The sequence below is a fragment of the Doryrhamphus excisus genome, linkage group LG3 (assembly GCF_037039965.1).
Source record: "Doryrhamphus excisus strain RoL-2023G ecotype Guam linkage group LG3, RoL_Dexc_Guam_v1.1, whole genome shotgun sequence".
NCBI classification, from domain to species: Eukaryota; Metazoa; Chordata; class Actinopteri; order Syngnathiformes; family Syngnathidae; genus Doryrhamphus; species Doryrhamphus excisus.
In genome coordinates, this window is record NC_136359.1 from 8,397,364 (window position 1) to 8,418,155 (window position 20,792).

The following is a 20,792-nucleotide window of genomic DNA, read 5'->3' on the forward strand; positions in this document are numbered from 1 at the left end:
CCTCAGAACCACTTCGTGAATGTCCTGGAGTGGCCCAGCCAGGACATTCCAGACAGTCCAGACTTGAATCCGATCGAACATCTCTGGAGAGATCTGAAAATGGCTGTGCACAGACGTCTCCCATCCAACCTGATGGAGCTTGAGACTTATTGCAAAGAAGAATGGGCAAAACTGCCTAAAGATACGTAGGTGTGCTAAACTTGTGGGATCATATTCAAAAAGACTTGAGGCTGTAATTGCTGCCAAAGGTGGATCAACAAAGTATTAAGCAAAGGCTGTGAATACTTATGTAAATGTGATTTTTTTGTTTTCTATTTTTAATAAATTCAAAACATGTCAAAAAAACCTTTTTTCACATTGTCATAATGGAGTATTTTGTGTAGAATTTTGAGGTAAGAGATTAATTTAATTCAGTTTGGAATGAGGCTGTAACATGACAAAATGTAGAAAAAGTGAAGCGCTGTGAATACTTTCCGGATGCACTGTATATACTAGTAACATGGTTGATGAGCAGGATGCAGCATCCATTCAAGCCTTATTCATCACAGTCAAAGCAAATTCAGAGGACACATCCACTTTGAACGGTAAAATGGCAACACTGGCTTTGACAGTAGCACACAGTCAGAAGACAGTATGAAAGGTTTGAAGAGACAATCAAGGACTCATTTATTGCACAACGAGACCTCAGACCAGACTTCTGAGCATCAAAACAAGTACCTCCAAAACCTTTTCTTTTTTTTTCCCCTGCATCACAGAAGTGTACCACAGAAAATGTCAAACTCCGACAATAACCACATAACAGGATATTACATTTACTGCAACAATAGGACCAGTACAAAGACATCTAAATACAGTATTTCACAGACGTGATTAAACCACTTGTATTTCAGCAGCCAGTGTATATAGGTTTCATGCTGTGCTTCGAAATGTCATAGTACATATTAGAATTAATGTTTCCCTCCAATGAACCGCACATCCCCAGCAGCAGCACTCATGCAGCCCCCAGACCATGCTCCACTGTAGGCAAGACACAATTGTCTTGCTTATTCACTTGGGTCAGATATTTAATGTTGAATCAAACTTATGCACTGCGTATATCTTTGTGCGTCACCCGTTTGGCCAAAGTTTAGCAGTGCAGCTAAAGTTCAGGGTTATAGTTTGTATGTGGAGGCAAACATTTGGCAAGGGCCAGTTTAAAACCTGCTTAAGACGAGTGACAGAGACGGGACACAGACTCACAAAAGTTATAGGTCCGCTACATTCCAAGATAGATGACCAAATCATACTCTGAGATGGATTATGAAATTCAGCCTAGAGGGCGTTTGCAAACGTTCATCTCATGAAACATCAGGACTATGTTTTGTAATTCCTCAAGAACATCAACGTGATGATCCATCATGGGATTTTCCTTTCCAAAAAGCTTACGCTACAATAAACTCTTGTGTTGTCCTACCTGCTGGTGTCAGCCGAGGTGATGGCAATGAGGGGTGGCGTGCGAAGTGGCAAAGTGTTAGGCCGAGCAGGAACAGTCACTGAGTCGACTTCCGGTTTGCGTTCGAAGTACAACTGCTCAGCCTGTCTAAAAGCCAAAGGGGGCAGCTGCACCGTGCGACAAGACAGCCTCCGCACCAGGAAGGGCTCCATGCAGGTGACGGGCCCCGTCTCTGGGGAATCTGTCGAACCGTCAGGCACCTGGGGGGGATATTAGAATGATAGAGATTGAGCAAAAGGACAGGAAATTGGACACAATGACTAAAATATGGGTGGTATGAGCGGTAGTATCGTGCTCAAACATGGTGAAACACAGTGACTTGAACATGGTATGCTTGCACATATGAGGGCACAGATGTGTTGTATTTAGGGATGTCCGATAATTATTGGTACCAATAATTATCGGCCCGATACCAGCATAAAAACTCTAATCAGTGCCGCTGTTCCTCTTCCCACCTTGCATGATAGAAATAATGGATGGAGTGGTGACCATCCCAAAGCACAGTACAATAGAACAGGCCCTATTGAGTGAGTTCCCCTTCAATATGCCTGTGAATAGTCTGTGGAAAGCCAGGAATTTAATAAGGAGTTACTGCCTGGTGCTGTACTTCTGGCCAAAGTTGAAGCTTTATCCTATTTTTCCGCCATGAGGTCAAAGTTTAACACAGACCATGTAAATGTGTTCTATAGGAAGAAATTTATATTAAATAAGCAATATCTTGGACTATTTCTTCTGTCAAAAGCAGAAGGTGCCTGCAGTTGAACTTCAGAAATATAATATGTCAGAACTATAAACAGAATGGCCTCCTATTGTACTGAAAAAGCATTATTAACACTGTCAATTGTGTTACGATTGCAGATAAAAAAAAACACTCTCGACTTGATGGTGAGCTTGACTGGTCCTGAATTGCTTAAGGTATGCAGCCAAACAATCATTCATTCATTCATTCATTTTCTACTGCTTACCCTCACAAGGGTCGCGGAGCTGCTGAGGGTCGTCGACTGCTGGAGCCTATGCCACCCTGGACTGGTCGCCAGCCAATCACAGGGCACATATAGACAAACAACCATTCACACTCACATTCATACCTATGGACAATTTGGAGGCGCCAATTAACCTAGCATGTTTTTGGAATGTGGGAGGAAATCGGAGTACCCGGAGAAAACCCACGCATGCACGGGGAGAACATGCAAACTCCACACAGAGATGGCTGAGGATGGAACATTTAGTCATTTTCACCATCTTTGTCGCTGATGCACTGCGAGATGTGCCACATGATTTGCATGAATGGGACTTGCTACTAAACTGTCCTAAAAAAAACACAAAGTAGTCAGAGGAACATATGTTTTACTCCCCTAAAGGGGAAAAAAAGCCATGACCCACAACATGACTCAGTTATGCCACGCTGCTGCTGCTGCTGCTATTTTTAATTTACGGGTGTGTTGCTTCCACTTTGCTGTTATTACACATGGTATATACGTAGTATTTCCTCTGAGAAAAACACAGGTAGACAGAGTGTATTTAGGTGATGAATGAAATTATTATTCAAACGATTGATACAGTGATGGCGGCTGCATGACTCAATTAGAGACAAACAAATGATCATTTAATTCTATCAGGATTGTGATGTACTGAACTCCAGAATGCCTGGCTTTCTTCTAGATCTTTCTTATTGAACACACAATATTCCCAACGCTCCAATGGATCAAAGTGGGCTAGCTAGGACTTCAATTCTGTGTCTTCTATTGTTTGTTTTGTTTGAGTTTCTTTTGGTAAACTGTCCTCAGGGAGGCTACAAAAGGGTAATCAGTTATTTGCCTATTGAGCGCGGGCAGGAGTATCCTTGATTCGGGGCATACTTGAATACGCAGGTACAAAATACACAAGGAGGCGGCTGGAACAGCATGATGAATTGAGGCTGATACGCCGCCATTTATCTTGCCGTAATCCATGCAGAGTTTTCATTTGTTGTGCATGAATAACGAGGCTTCCCTGTTAAGCGAGGGCTCAGCCTGTCAGCATTTACATTCAGTCTGTTTTCCAGGTGATAGTTCCACACGATGTACCTTTCCAACGAGTACAACCAGTGCCGTGCCTCACTAAAAATAGACACAATAAAGTCCCCAGTGAGAGATAATCCATTTAAACACTCTGGTTTACTAAAAAGGTCAAGGTTGGATTAATCTGAGACAATTTATTTGCTGTCAGACACCAATGCCCAAAGCTTTTATTACAAGGTCCAATAAGTCCTACTAAATGCTAGAGCGACAATATTTGCGTTAGTATGTAGTAGTTTGACCGGACAAATATTGATACTATTTATCACAGAGACTTCCATGTGTTTTACAAAACAGGCATCAATGGAATACAAGGAAACTGACTTTTGGAAAAAAATCATCTAATTCCATAGGGTTGATTCCCTAAAGTCAGCTGGGATAGGCTCCAGCATATCCTCATGACACTAGCGAGGAAAAGCAGCATAGAAAATAGATGGATGGATTTTATAAGCCATTGTTGGAAATGCCATAATTGTGCATGTTTGTCCTTGTTCGGCGGTCAGTGAAAGCACCAATGTCGTGTGCTGTGATGCAAAGGTGAAATGTATGTGTACGACTTTCTCCAACATGCCTTGCCCATTTTCCCCAATGCTGTGCATGAATGTACAAGGTGAGGATGAATAATGTTAGCTCTGTCCTCTGTCCTGTCCTATGCATATTTGTTTGGCTCCAACTCAATCAATGATAGTATGTTGTTTGACTTCCTATGTCCATTTAGCTCATTAATAAGCCTTATACAAAGTTCTATCTATCTATCTATCTATCTATCTATCTATCTATCTATCTATCTATCTATCTATCTATCTATCTATCCGTGTTGTTTCACTTGGACATTCCCATCTAAACCTTTCTCTGTGTGGAGTTTGTTCTTCATGTTCTCCCCGGGCATGCGTGGGTTTTCTCCGGGTACTCCGGTTTCCTCCCACATTCCAAAAACATGCTAGGTTAATTGGCGACTCCAAATTGTCCATAGGTATGAATGTGAGTGTGAATGGTTGTTTGTCTATATGTGCCCTGTGATTGGCTGGCAACCATTCCAGGGTGTACCCGCCTCTCGCCCGAAGACAGCTGGGATAGGCTCCAGCACCCCCGCGACCCTCGTGAGGATAAGCGGTAGAAAATGAATGAATGAATGTATTGAGTATTGAGACTCCTATAGAGCAGCTACACACAATAACCCGCACAGAAAACCTATTCCATCTGTATTTCCTTTGATTTGTGCTTTCTGTCTGTTTTAATTTATTCCACCCACGGCCCGCCTCCTAGCATGCCCACTCTGCTGTGATTGGTCACACGCCCAAAGTGCTTCCTAACTATGAACCTCTGTGACATCACAAAAGGGCAGTTTTACCACGCCATTTGAAACCAAGCGTTTTGAGCCGGGGCTCACTTCCAAATGCCCAAACCTTATTATCTGAAACTTGGGCATCATTTAACAGAAGAACAAAACATTCTAACTACATTTATAGGTCAGAAAAGTGGAAAAAGCATCATAGGTCCCCTTTAAGAACAACAACGCGATTGATCTTGGGCGCCTTTTACTGTCAACTTTTGTTATTGTATTAGTAGGGGGAAACTAGTAAATGCACGTTTAGACAAGATGAATGGTCGTAACAACAGCAGGCCTCTGAGGTTTTGAGGGATCTAAATAATGAGCTCTATTGGCAGTGTTAACATTGGTATGCTCAGTACTGCTGATGTGGTATTTTTGGTCAAGTTGAGTCTACAGTCATCAAAATTGAGTCTAAGTCGGGTGACTCAAGTCCGCACGTCTCTGGTAAGAAATACACAATGATTAATGATTAATTTTCCTGGGTCACTCTATAGTGGTGAACTGAGTTACAATCATGGTTGCATATACAAAAGGGTAACAATATGGCCAACCAAGCTGTCCTATTACGTTTCTGACAAAAGTTGTGCGAGCTACAAAACAATCCTCTATAACTTTTGGGTGCCTCCCCGAATCACCCCCAAAATGTCACATTTAGGGGACTGATAAGCACACATTTGAGCAACATTGATTGGAAAAACCTGGCCACAATCAAGCAAAATGTCTGTAACACAACAATACAGCAGTTGTGTGTATTGTGCATTACTGCGGCAATTTGGAGAATAATATGGTTTCACCGGGTATTTATTTGTGGTTTTGGGCAGCAGGGAGAGTGCAAAACAAATCAATGCAAACAAGGTCCTGTTACGACTTTGAAGAACCCCAGGGAAGACGAGGAGAAACACAGGAACGTGTCGTTTCCTACAGATTCTATGCATGTTTACAAAGAATAGAGATTCAGTTTAAACATGAAGATATGCTATGAAAATATGTTGATGAATCCGAATGGAAGCAGCCCATCAATTGGAATCATCCCTCAATTTGTACAATATGGACTTCGAGTAACTAATTTTGGTGTGCACCAATATTACTCAGCCTACCTCATGATACTTCAATTCAGCAAGAATCAAAATGATAGGACATGAGAATAAACAGATAAATAAACAAATAAATAACACTCCCCTCCATATTAATTTCGACATCTTATTCAGTCCTCTTCTCAGTGTTCCAGCTGGTGAAAAGTAAACATCTGACAGCATTTTTCTCCAAATCCAATCACGCCGTATCATGGAGGTTATTAATGGTTTTTCAGCTGCATCTTCTTTCATGCATAATTTATTAATTAATTCATATCAATTACAAAGTTCTATTAGCAAACAGAAGACCGTGCCTTTTTGCACTAGCTGATTTTTTCATTAGTGCATTTATGAGTGGTTGAGATTGCATGAAATATGGAGCTTTTATGGTGAGTTTATAGTCCAAAATATCATTGAATGATTGGACTGACAAATAAATAAGAAACTAATGGTAAGACATCAGTCTGTGTTGTTGTCTGGGATGGCTCTCTTGATGCATATTTATATTTTTGCTCCTTATCACACCCGTTTCTTGCTGTGAGCTCGCTGCTCAGTCCCCGAAAGGGAGTTGAAATATATATAACAAATATATAATTTGTCACCATCACTTGGAGCCACAAGGTAACCCTGCACAGTATTCTGCAACTTTTCATCAGCGGTGCCATCATCCATCTTCGTGCTCTGACTTTAGCAATTGAATCTATCATAGAGTGAATCTTAAATGAATTATGCGCAAAGCCTGGGAGCCAGGCAAGGAAAAGTGATTGGGAAAGAAGTTAAAAAACAGAAGGAAGCAAGATGAATAAGAAAAATAACAACTGGAGGAAATGCGCTCAATCACCAGTTTCGGAAAAAAAGGGATTCTGTGTTTGGATTTAGGCTGCATGGCGAGGAGGGTTATCACGCAGTCCTAACAGCTAGGTGACCCGAGTTCGATTCCACCCTCGGCCATCTCCGTGTGTTTGTTTCTCCTTGTACTCCGGTTTCCTCCCACATTCCAAAAACATGCTAGGTTGATTGTCTGTATGTGCCCTGTGATTGGCTGGCGACCAGTCCAGGGTGTATCCCGCCTTTTATTAATTCGGCAATTAATATTATTATATTTATTATTATTATTATTATTAATCATAGTATTAAGTGTTATGTTATTGTATTGTATTTTTTGATTAGATTTTCTTTATTTTGTAGGTATTAGATGTGAATAACAAGCTTTCCTTTACTTTATTTAACTCCACGAGTGGGGCAAAATATTTTAAAAATCAGTCAATATGATGTGGTCAATCACCAGTTTCGGGAAAAAAGGGATTCAGTGTTTGGATTTAAGCTGCATGGCGGAGAGTGGTTAGCACGCAGTCCTCACAGCAAGGTGACCCGAGTAAGATTCCACCCTCGGCCATCTCTGTGTGTCTGTTTCTCCGGGTACTCCCGTTTCCTCCCACATTACAAAAACATGCTAAGTTAATTGTCTATATGTGCCCTGTGATTGGCTGGGGAACAGACCAAGGTGTACCCTGCCTCTCGTCTGAAGACAACTGGGATAGGCTTCAGCACCCCCATGACCATTGTGAGGATAAGCGGTAGAAAATGAATGAATGAATGAATGCTCTTGAAACACTGCCAGAAGGTTTTGTCTACATATTATTGATTGCTTCTTTTGTCTCCTGTTGGCTTCTGATTGAATTTGGTTAAACATGATATGAATGTTGCATGTTTGGGCTTGGCACGTGCTGCTGCTTGGGTAAACGGGGAGGTTTATCTGCTGCACCGTGGAATTTACAGCCAGGGTGTGTGTGTTTTGAAAGTGCTCAATCTGTTGCTTCACCTGGCTGTTAAGACACAGCATCCTGCAAGGTGATAAAATGCAACTTGGTGCATCTTCTACAGTACACACAGCTCATACACAGCTCGTACATTTTGTCAGCACGATCGGTGGCGACTCCATTTATTTTCATTTGTATGTGGTGGCTATCAAGGCACGCCATGAATATAATTTGTCACGAGTAATGTGGAAGCAGTGAGTTGATAAGAACAAACATACACTACCAAACACTTTCTCATGCTATTGAATGACAAAGTGTCTCTACACTCGTGAGTGGTACTATACATGCTAAAACTATGGGACTAAATGAGACAAGATTTCTCATTTAATCACATGATAATCACATATATTGCCATGTACATGCGCGTCTGTTTTCCTCGTGTCTCGCCTCCACACAAGCAAAAAAAGCATTCTTTAGTTCAGCACCTAGACACTTCATAGAACAACAGCGTCCTTTATCTCAGTGGGGGGAGGCAGGGCTGCTAGCCTACAAACATACAGTGCAGCAAGGGAGCCTCGTGATGGGGCAATGCAAGGCATTGTCCTAGAAATTAGGAGGAAATAAGCCAAATGTCCCAGTCTCCATGTTAGCTGCTGCTATAATATTGCTGTAGCTCGGTTGATATAGAAGTCAGTTATGTAAATGGTACACTGTGCTGGAGCCTATCCCAGCTGACTGCGGGCGAGAGGCGGGTACACCCTAGACTGGGGTCTACCCAGAGATGCCCAACAGAGATTCGAACCCAGGTCTTTCCGATCTCCTGACAGTGTGGCCTACATGCTAACCACTCGTCCATCGTGTGGCCCTGTATTACTGTTATTATGTTTTATAATATATGTATATATTATTATATTTGGGCTGCACGGCAGTCGAGTGGTTAGCTAGGAGACCAGAGTTCAATCCCACCCTCGGCCATCTCTGTGTGGAGTTTGCATGGTCTCCCCGTGCATGCGTGGATTTTCTCCGGGTACTCCGGTTTTCTCCCACATTCCAAAAACGTGCTAGGTTAATTGGCCACTCCAAATTGTCCATAGGTATGAATGTGAGTGTGAATGGTTGTTTGTCTATATGTGCCCTGTGATTGGCTGGCGACCAGTCCAGGGTGTACCCCGCCTCTGGCCCGAAGACAGCTGGGATAAGATCCAGCACCCCACGCGACCCTCGTGAGGATAAGCGGTAGAAAATGAATGAATGAATGAATGATGCGTACTGCATCATATTGACAACCTGCAACCTCCATGAATAAACATTAAATTCCTACCATGTCAAAACTGATCATTATTATCATTGTAAAGATAGAATAACTCATGCAGCTCATGCATTGGATGTAATTAGATTGTTTTTGTGTGTGTTACGGAGCAGCAACACCCTGGAAGTAACTCCAGGCAGGTAAACATATGCAATAGATAAGAAGTCCTAGATAAAATTGTTAGGCCAGTTGTAAAAACTCTTTTCAGCAAAGAGTCCAAGTCATATAGGTAAGAGGAATAAAGGGAGAGGGGTTAAAATCCCACACTGTAAAGACCTTTGCGTTTGTAACAGGAAGAAAATCCACTGTGTCAGCCATGAATTGAAAGCAGGTAAACTTTGACACCAGGCGTGGCACTTGAAGATTCATCCCTGCGTGAAATCTCCATAACGACCTTCCCAAGACAGAGTTCACACATCACTCTTCATTCCAGCGAGATTAATCACACTTTAAATGCGCTCAACAGGCTGTGAAATGAGAATGGCGGCGAGCGGCTGCGTTGTTGTTTTCTTCAGAAGGCCGTTAAATAATAAATAAATAGCTGTGATTGCTTACCTCCCTCCCTGAACACAAGGCTAGGATTGGTGAAATTACACACAGAGTGGCAAGTATTTTGGGAGCAGATAGCGAAAACAAATTTGACCCTGAGCTTTGGCACTGCACAGCGCTGACTGCTAATCTATTTAATTGTTTCAACTATGCAATGGATTGCTCTCGTGAATAAATAAGCAGGTAGATAAGCACTGGCTCAAAAACATCCGTTGGCCTGGTCAGTCGGTGATAAGCAGTTCTATCACAATTACCACTGCTCTGCTCTTTATAATGGAGTCAAATCTGGTGAAGGCTTGGTTGACAGGAAAATGTTGTGCACTACCTGTCTGCAACCAGCAGAGGCGCTGTCGGTTTGGTCTCAATAGTTGTGCTGTCTAAATTCAAGGCTGATGGGCTATGAGCTCATCCAAGCGGACAGCTCCTATGAGCAGCAACAACAGATCAATTCACACAGTGGATAAAGGAAATGTAATAAAATGCACATCCCTGATAAGGACTATTCATTCATTTTCATTCATTTTCTATTATCCTCACAATGGTTGCGGGGGTGCTGGAGCCTATCCCAGCTGTCTTCGGGCGAGAGGCGGGGTACACCCTGGACTGGTCGCCAGCCAATCACAGGGCACATATAGACAAACAACCATTCACACTCACATTCATACCTATGGACAATTTGGAGTCGCCAATTAACCTAGCATGTTTTTGGAATGTGGGAGGAAACTGGAGTACCCGGAGAAAACCCACGCATGCACGGGGAGACCATGCAAACTCCACACAGAGAGGGCCGAGGGTGGGATTGAACTCGGGTCTCCTAGCTAATCACTCGACTGCCGTGCAGCCTAAATATAATAATATATACATATATTATAAAACATCGAAACTCAAAATGGAATACATGACAAATGTATTCCATTTCCATTGATATGTTTTTGTATTATCCTTTGAATTTCACGTCTAGGACTAAGCAATCTGTACTAAGGTGCAAATAACAGATCCGCACTGCAATCCTCAAGAATGTAACCAGTCAGCAAAGGACAGAGCTAAGACACAATGGATATTTCAATGGTCCTCTGCCATTGTGATAAAACATTCAAACATTTTGCCTTGAGGTGCTTACACCATTCCAAAAGGGACGGTGCATTTTGGGGGCACTGTAAATTTGGATGAGAAAGACATGTAGTTTTGAAGTCCAGGGTGTACCTCATATCTCGCCCTAAGTCGTCTGGGATAGGCTCCAGCATACCCCTGCGACCCTCGTGGGGATAAGCCGATGAGCTTTTGCAGGTGAACCGTGGGGTGCTGAACCATTCATTCATTCATTCATTTTCTACCGCTTTTTCCTCATCCAATTTTTGGATTTTTTAAAACAGTCTATGTCACATTCGCGCTTGCGGGCAATGCGACGCGACCCCAGGATGCAGAGAGCAGGACCAAAATGCACTTAAGCTATGCAGACAGCAACTACCAGGCAAACCAAACACAAAGACAATTCACAATGAAGCCACAACAGAAAGAGCACGCACCTGAACTAAATAGGGATAATGAAATTAGAAGCAGGTGCGTGAAAAGAGCAAAACGGAAGGGAACAACAAAGGAAGTGGTTACCAAAATAAGGGCATGGAAAGCGGAACAGAGGCAAAGAAGGAAACTAAGAGAGCTGTCACGAGGGGGTGAAGCCCGCTCGTGACAGGACGGATCCCAGACGTCCCAAAAGTTCCACAGGCAAAGAGGGATGGGAGGCGGGGGGACCGGTGGTGGGTTGCTGGCCGGACCTCTCCGGAGGTCGGCCAGGGTGGCAGGGCCACGCAGGAGGGCGGCCTGAGCAGCCCGAAGGGAACCGGGCTCCTCTGGAGGACGCCCATGACGGCAGGCCCAGCAGAAGCCATGGATGAACCCCTCTGGGGGGCGGCCAGGGTGGTGGGCCTGGCAGGGGAGGCCAGCCCGCTGTGGAAGAGGTGGTGCCGGCGTGGCGTCCCGCCGTGGCCGGCGTCCCGTCGTGGAAGAGGTGGCGCTGGCGTGGCGTCCCGCCATGGAAGAGGTGGCGCCGGAGGAGGCAGCGGCATGGCGTCCCACCGTGGAAGAGGTGGCGCCGGAAGGAGCGGACCCTCGGTCTTGGCTGGACTGTGGAGCAGAGGAACAGCAATGTGAGTCTTGGACGAGCGGTAACATACCGGACAGCACATCCCAGTTAGCTGCTAGAACCGGTTGTGCTGGAGGTCCGGTGTGTTGTTCCTCCTCGGGCGACCAGCAGAGGGCATCATCCCCACACTCCACGGACGGGGTGTGATGTGCATCCTCCGACGTCTTACTAGCCCCCCCTTCCGAAGGCGGATTCAAGACGCCGTATGCCACTGGACATGGAACCAGGGAGGGGGGGCAGGAGGAGGGTCTTGGGTTCCAGTTGCTCTGCCTCCCCGACCGGAGCTCCAGAGGGCCTCAGGCGGGGTTTGAGCTCTGGGGGGGTCTGGAGCAATAAGCCGCTGGGCACGGGAGCCAGGTCTTGGGAACCCCTGAGGCTGCGCGGCTTGGGCATAAGAGGTATCCTGGACACCACGCAACTTGGCACGGGAGCCGGTGCTTGTGGAACCTTGAAGCTATGTGGTTTGGGCACTGGAGGAATCTGTGGGGCCGCGCAACTTGGCACGGTAATTGGCAGGATCATTAGGGTCAAGACTGGCCTTTTTGAGTAATGGTATAATGACAGCAGTTTTTAGAGCTGAGGGGACAAGGCCAGTCCGGAGTGAGTGGTTGATGATTTTGGTTATTATGAGGCTTATTGCAGAGGAGTGACTTTTTGAGGTTTGAGGAGATGGTTGATGGTTGAGAAAAGTTGCTTGGAGTTTCCAGGGCTATTGTTGATGATGTGGGAGTAAAACTGAGCCTGTGTGTCACTAAGGGACTTGCAGTAGGCCCTCTGGTGTTCCCGGTAGGCTAATTTCTGAACGGCAAGTCCAGAATCTTTGAAACGGCGTTCAAGAACACGTCTCATTTGCTTCAGTTGTCTCAGCTCACTAGTGTATCAGGGAGCTGAGCGTGTGAAGGTGACCGTTCTGGTCTTGACTGGGGCGTGGTTGTCCGAGAGTGTACTTAGTGTTGAGTTGTTTTGAAGCGATGTTGAGTTGAAGTGATTCGACTTAGTGAACGTCGATGGCTGGACCCAGTCAGCAGTGCCAGGTAGTTTCTCCAGGTAATAGACCGGTTAAACTTGGGTAATCGTACCGCAAATAAAAACAGTATGCACAGTAAAACAGACGCACCTGAAATAACAGACTTTCAAGTTAAGCAAAATTTGCTAAAAATAGTGCAAAAGACTTTAAAATGACAACTGCAGTAGCGTTGAGTGGGAGAGCGGCAAACAATCAACGCCAGCGTCCCTCCTCAATTTTAGACGCCTGAGAACAAAGAGTGGTGAGAAACTCCGGTCTGTTTCAAGAAATGAGCAAAAGCAGTTGAATCTTACATTTTCGTGGTACTGACAATTTAAAAGGGAAAGGAATTAGCTTTGAAGCATGAGTCAACAGTTTTGGGAGAGATAAAGTATGAGCATTTCCAAGTGAGTTCATGTGTCATGCTCGATTGGTTGGCCAAATGATCTAAGAGTTTTAACAATGTAAATTCTGTTTCAAGAAATGAGCCAAACTGATGCAGAAAAACAAACTGTAATCTGTTAATCATCTTCTTCATTATATAAGCTAACCTAGCATGATGTTGATGTTAAAATGTGAGTGTAATTAGGGTCTTGTGATTTCTGCATTCACACAATCGCGGACAGAATCACGGAATTGGCCAATAAAAACAAAATTTCCTGTTTAACCCAAAATCTCTTGGAAATGTACATAATGTGAATGAATGCTGTCATAAGGAACGTTCATGTGGGGGGGTATTACCCGAAAGATGGCTCAATCGTGGCGGATACAAACACTAAACAGCCGCCTCCTGACCTGAACAGGTTGAAATAGTGACCAACACCGGCGAAAGTTGGTGGAATTTTCTCTTACTGAGTGTCAATGGGGCTGCACGGCGGTCCGAGTGCTAAGCGGGCAGACCTCACAGCTAGGAGACCAGGGTTCAATTCCACCCTCGGCCATCTCTGTGTGGAGTTTGCATGTTCTCCCCGTGCATGCATGGGTTTTCTCCGGGTACTCCGGTTTCCTCCCACATTCCAAGAACATGCTAGGTTAATTGGCGACTCCAAATTGTCCATAGGTATGAATGTGAGTGTGAATGGTTGTTTGTCTATATGTGCCCTGTGATTGGCTGACCACCAGTCCGGGGTGTACCCCGCCTCTCGCCCGAAGACAGCTGGGATAGGCTCCAGCACCCCCGGCGACTAGGCTCCAGCACCCCCGCGAACCTTGTGAGGAAAAGTGGTAAAAAATGAATGAATGAATGAATGAGTGTCAGTGGAAGCTAGCGGGGGTTAGCTTAGTCTAGCTAGGTTGTGTGTGTCGGGCTCGATGCTTGAAATGTATCTTTCACAAAAAGCATTTTTCATGTTTTTTTTTGTTGTGAAATTATATTTTGCTGAAACTTACCCTTGTTCTACTGCTGATTACTAAAGAATGGAAAAAGGTATAAACAGATTTTTTTCTGATGAAGGATGAGAGTCTAATCTTTCTTTTGGTATATATACCATGTCTATATATCCCAAAAACACAATATTCTGTGTGCTTTGAAAAATCTGTCAAAATCATCCAAAATGGCCGGTACAGAGAAGGACACCTTTTGAAAAATGGCTGGGAAGGAATGAGTTAATATTACTTTGTTGTATGGCATCAATCTGGCATCTGAGTGTCAATGGAAACTAGCGGGGGTTAGTATTAGCTTAGTCTAGCACGCTCATGTGGTTGTGTGTGTAACTCGGGCTTGATGAGTATTTGCAACACGTTTTACAATGCCCAATGACAATATGGCATCTATTACTGTATTTTCCGGACTATAAGTCACACTTTTTTTCATAGGTTGGCTGTTCCCGCAACTTATACTCCAGAGCGACTTATACTCAAGAGCGACTTATGAATGAAAAAACTGTTTATGTTACATAAACACTGGACACCTTTTCTGTTTATTTATTGTGTAGCTGAACAACCATTATGTTAGCATATCTTACACCTATTCAGCCTATTCAGTTCTCTATTCTTTTATTGTTAGAACTTGCCTTCCAAGAGGATGTCTGTTTGTAATGTCTGTTTTGGTCAAGTAGTTAGTAAAATAAATTACCCGCAAAAAAATGCGACTTACTCCAGGGCGACTTATGTTTTTTTCTACCTAATGATGCATTTTTGGCCTTGTAAGACTTATACTCCTTAGCGACTTATAGTCAGAAAATACGATACATTGGACAAGTGCAGAGTAACAGTGTCTAGGCCAAGCGTGTCAAAGTGGATAGTTTGACGTGAAAAAAAATCAAAGGTAGCCTAGAATCACTCACACACAATCCAGCATAAAGTTATTGTGGAATGTCTGAGGCTTTTTTGTTGAAAAATAGTAGAATATGAGCCCTTTAAATAAAATGAAATGCTCCTACTTATTAAATTGTTGATACCAGTGTTTCTCAGGCAGCAATTGTGTGAACAAAGCAAGGTTTACACAACATGACCATTTTGTTAAGTCCACATCATCGTCAAAAATGGATTAATTACGGCCAACCTTAATCACAACCACTCTTCATCTTGTTGTTGTCAGTACAAAGAGGCTATACTGTATGTGCAGAGGAGCTACAATTAATCATCCGCCCTTTATTCCATTGTTCCATATCCCGATTGTTTATCTCCTGCAGCTGTCGCCTTTCCATTTCTCTTATGATGTTCTCCAGCTCTGATGCTGTTCAAATCTAATGTTCCAGCTCGTTTCATTTAATATCTTCTCATCCCTTCAGCCTCCTGGCCTTCACCTGCACGTACAGATTCGATTGCTGACTTCTTTAAGAGACCAAGAAGTTCAAACCTCACTTTCCGGCGAAAAAAAAACAAAAAACCCTGGCGTTCCCACGCATGAAATCCCTGTCCATCATCTATACGGTCAGCTGGCATCAAGCCCACTCTTACAGACGCCGCCAAGCTCTAAGAGGCGATCAAGATGTGAGGAGACGGAGGAGCATTTGGCCCATTCTACATGCATCTGTGTTACCATGGCAACGCCAATAAGGTGACTCATGACTATTCATCAATAGCCGTGCCTGATTGGACGGCACAGAGCGTTGCAAGTGGGAGCGCATTCGTCACTGAATCCCCTGTGCTCCCTCCATCGGGATCACGACTGCTCCATGTTTGTTTCCTCGACTCACCTGATGTCCCATCTGTTTCTCTGCTCCACCAAAAGTTGCAACTGTAACTTGATGAACTTTTCAAAAATCGAAAGCGTTTTTCTTCACAAAGTATATGGGATATCAGGTCATTGGCGGGCCAGAGGAGGTGCTATATCGACCCGCCAGCGTGTTTGGGGACCACCTACAGGGCTCTTGTCAATTGGATGTGCTTCGAAAATCTCCAAGAGGAGGCACTTAGGAGGCATTCTAATACATTAAATCATTTTGATGCAAAAAGAAGCTGCTTGCAGCTGTACTTCCTTGCCATGCAGACTAAGATTTCATTTGTATGGAGTATGGAGAAACTTAGCTGTTTGTTTTTCTTCACAAAGAGGCCAACTCCTAAGGTGTTATTTATTTTTACACTATATGTAATTGTCCTTATATTTTATATTGTTACATTTTATTTGTATCAGACTTTTCCACAATTCCACAACAAAATTGTTTGTATCTCTAACTAGAAAATGTATTATAATAAATATAACATGTAATATATAGACAGTATATACACTGCTCACAAAAATTAAAGGAACACTTTTTTTATTGGCCCTAGCATGAATTGAATTAAACCTGTCTGATAATTTTCTGGTTGGTTAAGCAGCTGAGGGCCTCGTTAATCAATTTCAGCTATACTGGTGTTCATGGAATTAACAACAGGTCCACTTCAGTGGCAACAATTAGAAAACCCTCAAAACAGGACTGGATTTACATGTGGAGGTCATTTCAAGTTTCTCGCTCTTGATCTTTTTTGGCTGGTTTTCCACTCTGATGCTGATTTTGGCTTGCATAATCATCTCTACTGGCAGTATGAGGCGATTCCTTAACCCTACAGAAGTTGCACAGGTTGTCCAACTTCTCCAGGATGGCACATCCACACGTGCGGCAGCGAGAAGGTTTAATGTGTCTCCCAGCACAATCTCCAGAATATGGAGGAGATTTCAGGAGCCTGGAGGTTATTCTCGGAGAGCTGGACAGGGCCGTAGAAGGTGTCACGGTTCGGCTTGAGAGCTTTAAAGTTCGACCCCAGGATGCAGAGAGCAGGACCAATAGCAGGTAAATAATGTTTATTTGCATGCAATAATTGCAGCAGCAGAAAAAGCAACTCAGGTATCAAACGGACAAACGACAATGATCCGACCAAGGGGAGATGCACACACCTGAACTAAATACAAACACAAATTAGGGACAGGTGTGAATGATTGGGGCAACGAAGGAAGACAGGGCAAAGTAGGAAGTTCCATACAAAATAAGGGTGTCACAAATGGAAACTAAAGCCCAGACAGGAACCACAAAAACTGTCACGAGGGAACCCACACAGGGCATGACAGAAGGTCCTCAACCCCACAGCAGGACCGATACCTGCTCCTTTGTGCAAGGCGGAACAGGCTGAGCACTGCTTGTGCCCTACAGAATGACCTCCAGAGGACCACTGGTGTGAATGTGTCTACCCAAACAATCAGGAACAGACTTCATGAAGGTGGCCTGAGGGCCCGACGTCCTGTAGTGGGCCCTGTGCTCTCTGCACAGCACCGTGGAGCTCGACTGGCAATTTGCTCAAGAACACCAGAATTGGCAAGTCCGCCACTGGCACCCTGTACTTTTCACAGACGAGAGCAGGTTCGCCCTGAGCACCTGTGATAGACGTAAAAGAGTCTGGAGAAGACAAGGAGAACGTTATGCTGCCTAGGAAATGGTGCTCTGACTGCCATAGGGTATCGAGATGAAATCCGTGAACCCTACGCTGGTGCAGTAGGTCATGGTTTCCTCCTAATGCACGACAATGCCCGGCCTCATGTGGCAAGAGTATGCAGGCAGTACCTGGAGGATGAAGGAATTGAAACAATTGAATGGCCGTCACGATCCCCTGACTTAAACCCAATAGAACATCTCTGGGACATTATGTTTCGGTCCATTAGGCACCGCCAGGTTGCTCCTTAGACTGTACAAGAGCTCAGGGATGCCCTCACTCAGGGATGCCCTCACACAGATCTGGGAGGAAATGCCACAAGACACCATCCGTCGGAGCATGCTGCGACGTTGTCAAGCATGGATACAAGCTCGTGGTGGCCACACAAGATACTGAAAAGCATTTTGAGTTGCAGAAATTAAGTTTTGGGACAAATGGACTGGCCTGCCACATCTTCATTTCACTCTGATTTTATATCCTCTCTCCACAGAGGAACGCTGGAGCTCTGACAGAGTGACCATCGGGGCCTTGGTCACCTCCCTGACTAAGGCCCTTCTTCCCAATCGCTCAGTTTAGAAGGCCGGCCAGCTCTAGGAAGAGTCCTGGTGGTTCCAAACGTCTTCCATTTACGAATAATGGAGGCCACTGTGCTCATTGGGACCTTCAAAGCAGCAGAAATTTTTCTGTATCCTTCCCCAGATTTGTGCCTCAAGACAATCCTGTCTCGCAGGTCTACAGACAGTTCTTTTGACTTCATGCTTGGTGTTTGTGCTCTGACATGCACAGTCAACTGTGGGACCTTATATAGACAGTTATTATATTTCCAAATCATGTCCAATCAACTGAATTTTCTGCAGATGGACTCCAATTAAGCTGTAGAAAGATCTCAAGGATGATCGGTGGAAAAAAGATGCACCTGAGCTCAATTTTGAGCTTCATGGCAAAGGCTGTGAATACTTATGTAAATGGGATTTTTTTGTTTTCTATTTTTAATACATTCAAAAAAGTCAAAAAAAAAACTTTTTCACATTGTCATAATGGAGTATTTTGTGTAGAATTTTGAGGTAAGAGATTAATTTAATACAATTTGGAATGAGGCTGTAACATGACAAAATGTAGAAAAAGTGAAGCGCTGTGAATACTTTCCGGATGCACTGTATGTGTTTATAATTTTTCTAAACTCTACTTGTGTGTGTGTGTGTGTGTGTGTGTGTGTGTGTGTGTGGTACGAGTCTAGTAAAGGTAATTACAGCCACCGAGTGGGCGTTTATTTGATGTGAGGGACTTATACAATACATCAAGATTAATTGAGGGAGGGCATCTATTAAAGGAAATACTGTTGAATAAAGGGCAGCTGTCATAAATGCTAATGCAACTTCTGACATTCTTCATAAGCGACGTCTCACTGTGTTGTCAGCACAGAGATGCATGGTGCATCAGCATCAATTAAAAGAGGAAGTTCAACACGATGCCCGCTGCTTTTCAACTGTACATGATACTGCAGTAGATCATCCTAAGCAGAATGTAATGGTAATGGTCGTTTTGACATTTCTGTCTCATCCCTCGGCATGAGTCATGCGTCCAAATCATGTGGCAAACACACAGCAGCGATGGAAAATGTTTAAATCTGTCATTCATATTTCAGATGACATTACCATTGCAGCCTTTTCCAGAGCAAGCTGCACCATCTGCGTACCCAATGCATTTCCGTAACTGATGTCAGCCCATTTGGGAGACTCGTTGCCCGCTCCCCCCACACAGGGTTTGAATTCTATCTGGAGATCAACAACTATAGAGAATAATCGGATATCTTATTCATGCCAGAGAGGAAAAGCCTGGGATCATCTGCAGCAGCAGGGCAATGTGCTAAGCAGCAGCTCCTGTTAAAACATGGCAGCTGTTTGTAAGGACTTCCAGGAAGCGTCTATTAAATCTGCACGGCCTGGTGGTGAGTGATGGATAGCTCACACACACCTCTGACATCATCAAGTGAGTTCTCTCTCACACACACACACACACACACACACACACGTAACTATGTGGGGGATGCTGGTATACAGTATATGGAGTTTAGGTAGACTTGCTAAAGAGTGAGCTGTATGAATGATTCTTCCTTTAGGCATACAGGTGTCTGTGTTTAAAGTTCAGTGTTCGAATAAAATGTAGATAGAATGAATGTAGTGTTAGTTATCGCCCTTATATACCATTTGCTTAGACAATAGAAAGTGTTTGAATGTGCTGAAGAGGAAAGGTTCCTGTGACCCTGATCAGGGACCCCCAGCGACCCCCAGGTCCTGGAGGTGCCTGGATGCGCCAACAGCAACCCTGCAGATGCTCATGTTAATCCTGCAAGAATGTGTCAAGATAAGAACTCATAAAACAATAAAAGTAATTACTCTCACATATACACACACACATAGACAAACCTACTACAAGCTCGTGCAACTGCCTCCCCCCCCCCCCCCCCCCCCTTAGAGTTGCACGACCATGTTCCCCGAAAACAGAATAAAAAGAGAGGAGTGTGAACTGCATATTCAGAGGGGAGAGGCATATCACTGGGTATGTTGTTTCACTCTCCTCGCTGCGAGCAACTTTGAATATTGTTGTCTGTCTCTTCTGTATTTCTGTATTTAAGTGTTTTTACAAGTGTCACAGGAGTTTGAACCTGACATTTAGTTGAGGAAAAAGACTAATGAAATTAGAGGTAAAACTAACATCAATATGCTGGTTTACTTACGATGTCCTGCTGGGCGTCATCCCCGGACAGGTCATTTCTTTGCATGGTGGGTGCAACCTCCAAGAACAAGGCAGGGTTCACTTACAAGAAGGGAGCTGGCAAATAATACAAAACACAGCATGAAAATAAGTTTGGCATTGTCATTATTATTATTAGGATAATACAGTAAATGCTCTATGAACACAAAGCAAATAACCACTGGTGTCTCTAATTGGCGTCAACACACAAGGCCATTAAGAGCTGTGGCTGTAGGCAAACTTTGGATGTAGGTTTCCTTTACTCTACAACAGTGGTTCACAAAGTGGGGTAGGCGTACGCCCAGGGGTATGACAATGAAAAACAATTAGCACCTAACATTTTGGGATCTTGGCGCTTATGCCGCGCGAACGTGTAATGTTGGCCAGTGCACTTTGCAAATTTCCTGAGCAGCGCAGTTTGGCGCAGCGCTGTGCACATATGCCTCCTTCTCCTCACAAGGTTTGCAG

General features: G+C 44.0%; 1 protein-coding gene across 1 annotated transcript in view; it reads right to left on the reverse strand.

The window, feature by feature from the left end:
• pde4d (phosphodiesterase 4D, cAMP-specific) overlaps positions 1-20,792 on the reverse strand; it is a 225,966-nt gene that overhangs the window by 174,881 nt on the left and 30,293 nt on the right. The window contains exons 2-3 of the mRNA XM_058071076.2: positions 20,308-20,402; positions 1,454-1,692 (exon numbers count right to left, since the gene is read on the reverse strand). Coding sequence (XP_057927059.2) covers positions 1,454-1,692; positions 20,308-20,352 — 284 coding nt within the window. The 5' untranslated portion in view covers positions 20,353-20,402. The remainder of the gene's footprint in view (positions 1-1,453; positions 1,693-20,307; positions 20,403-20,792) is intronic.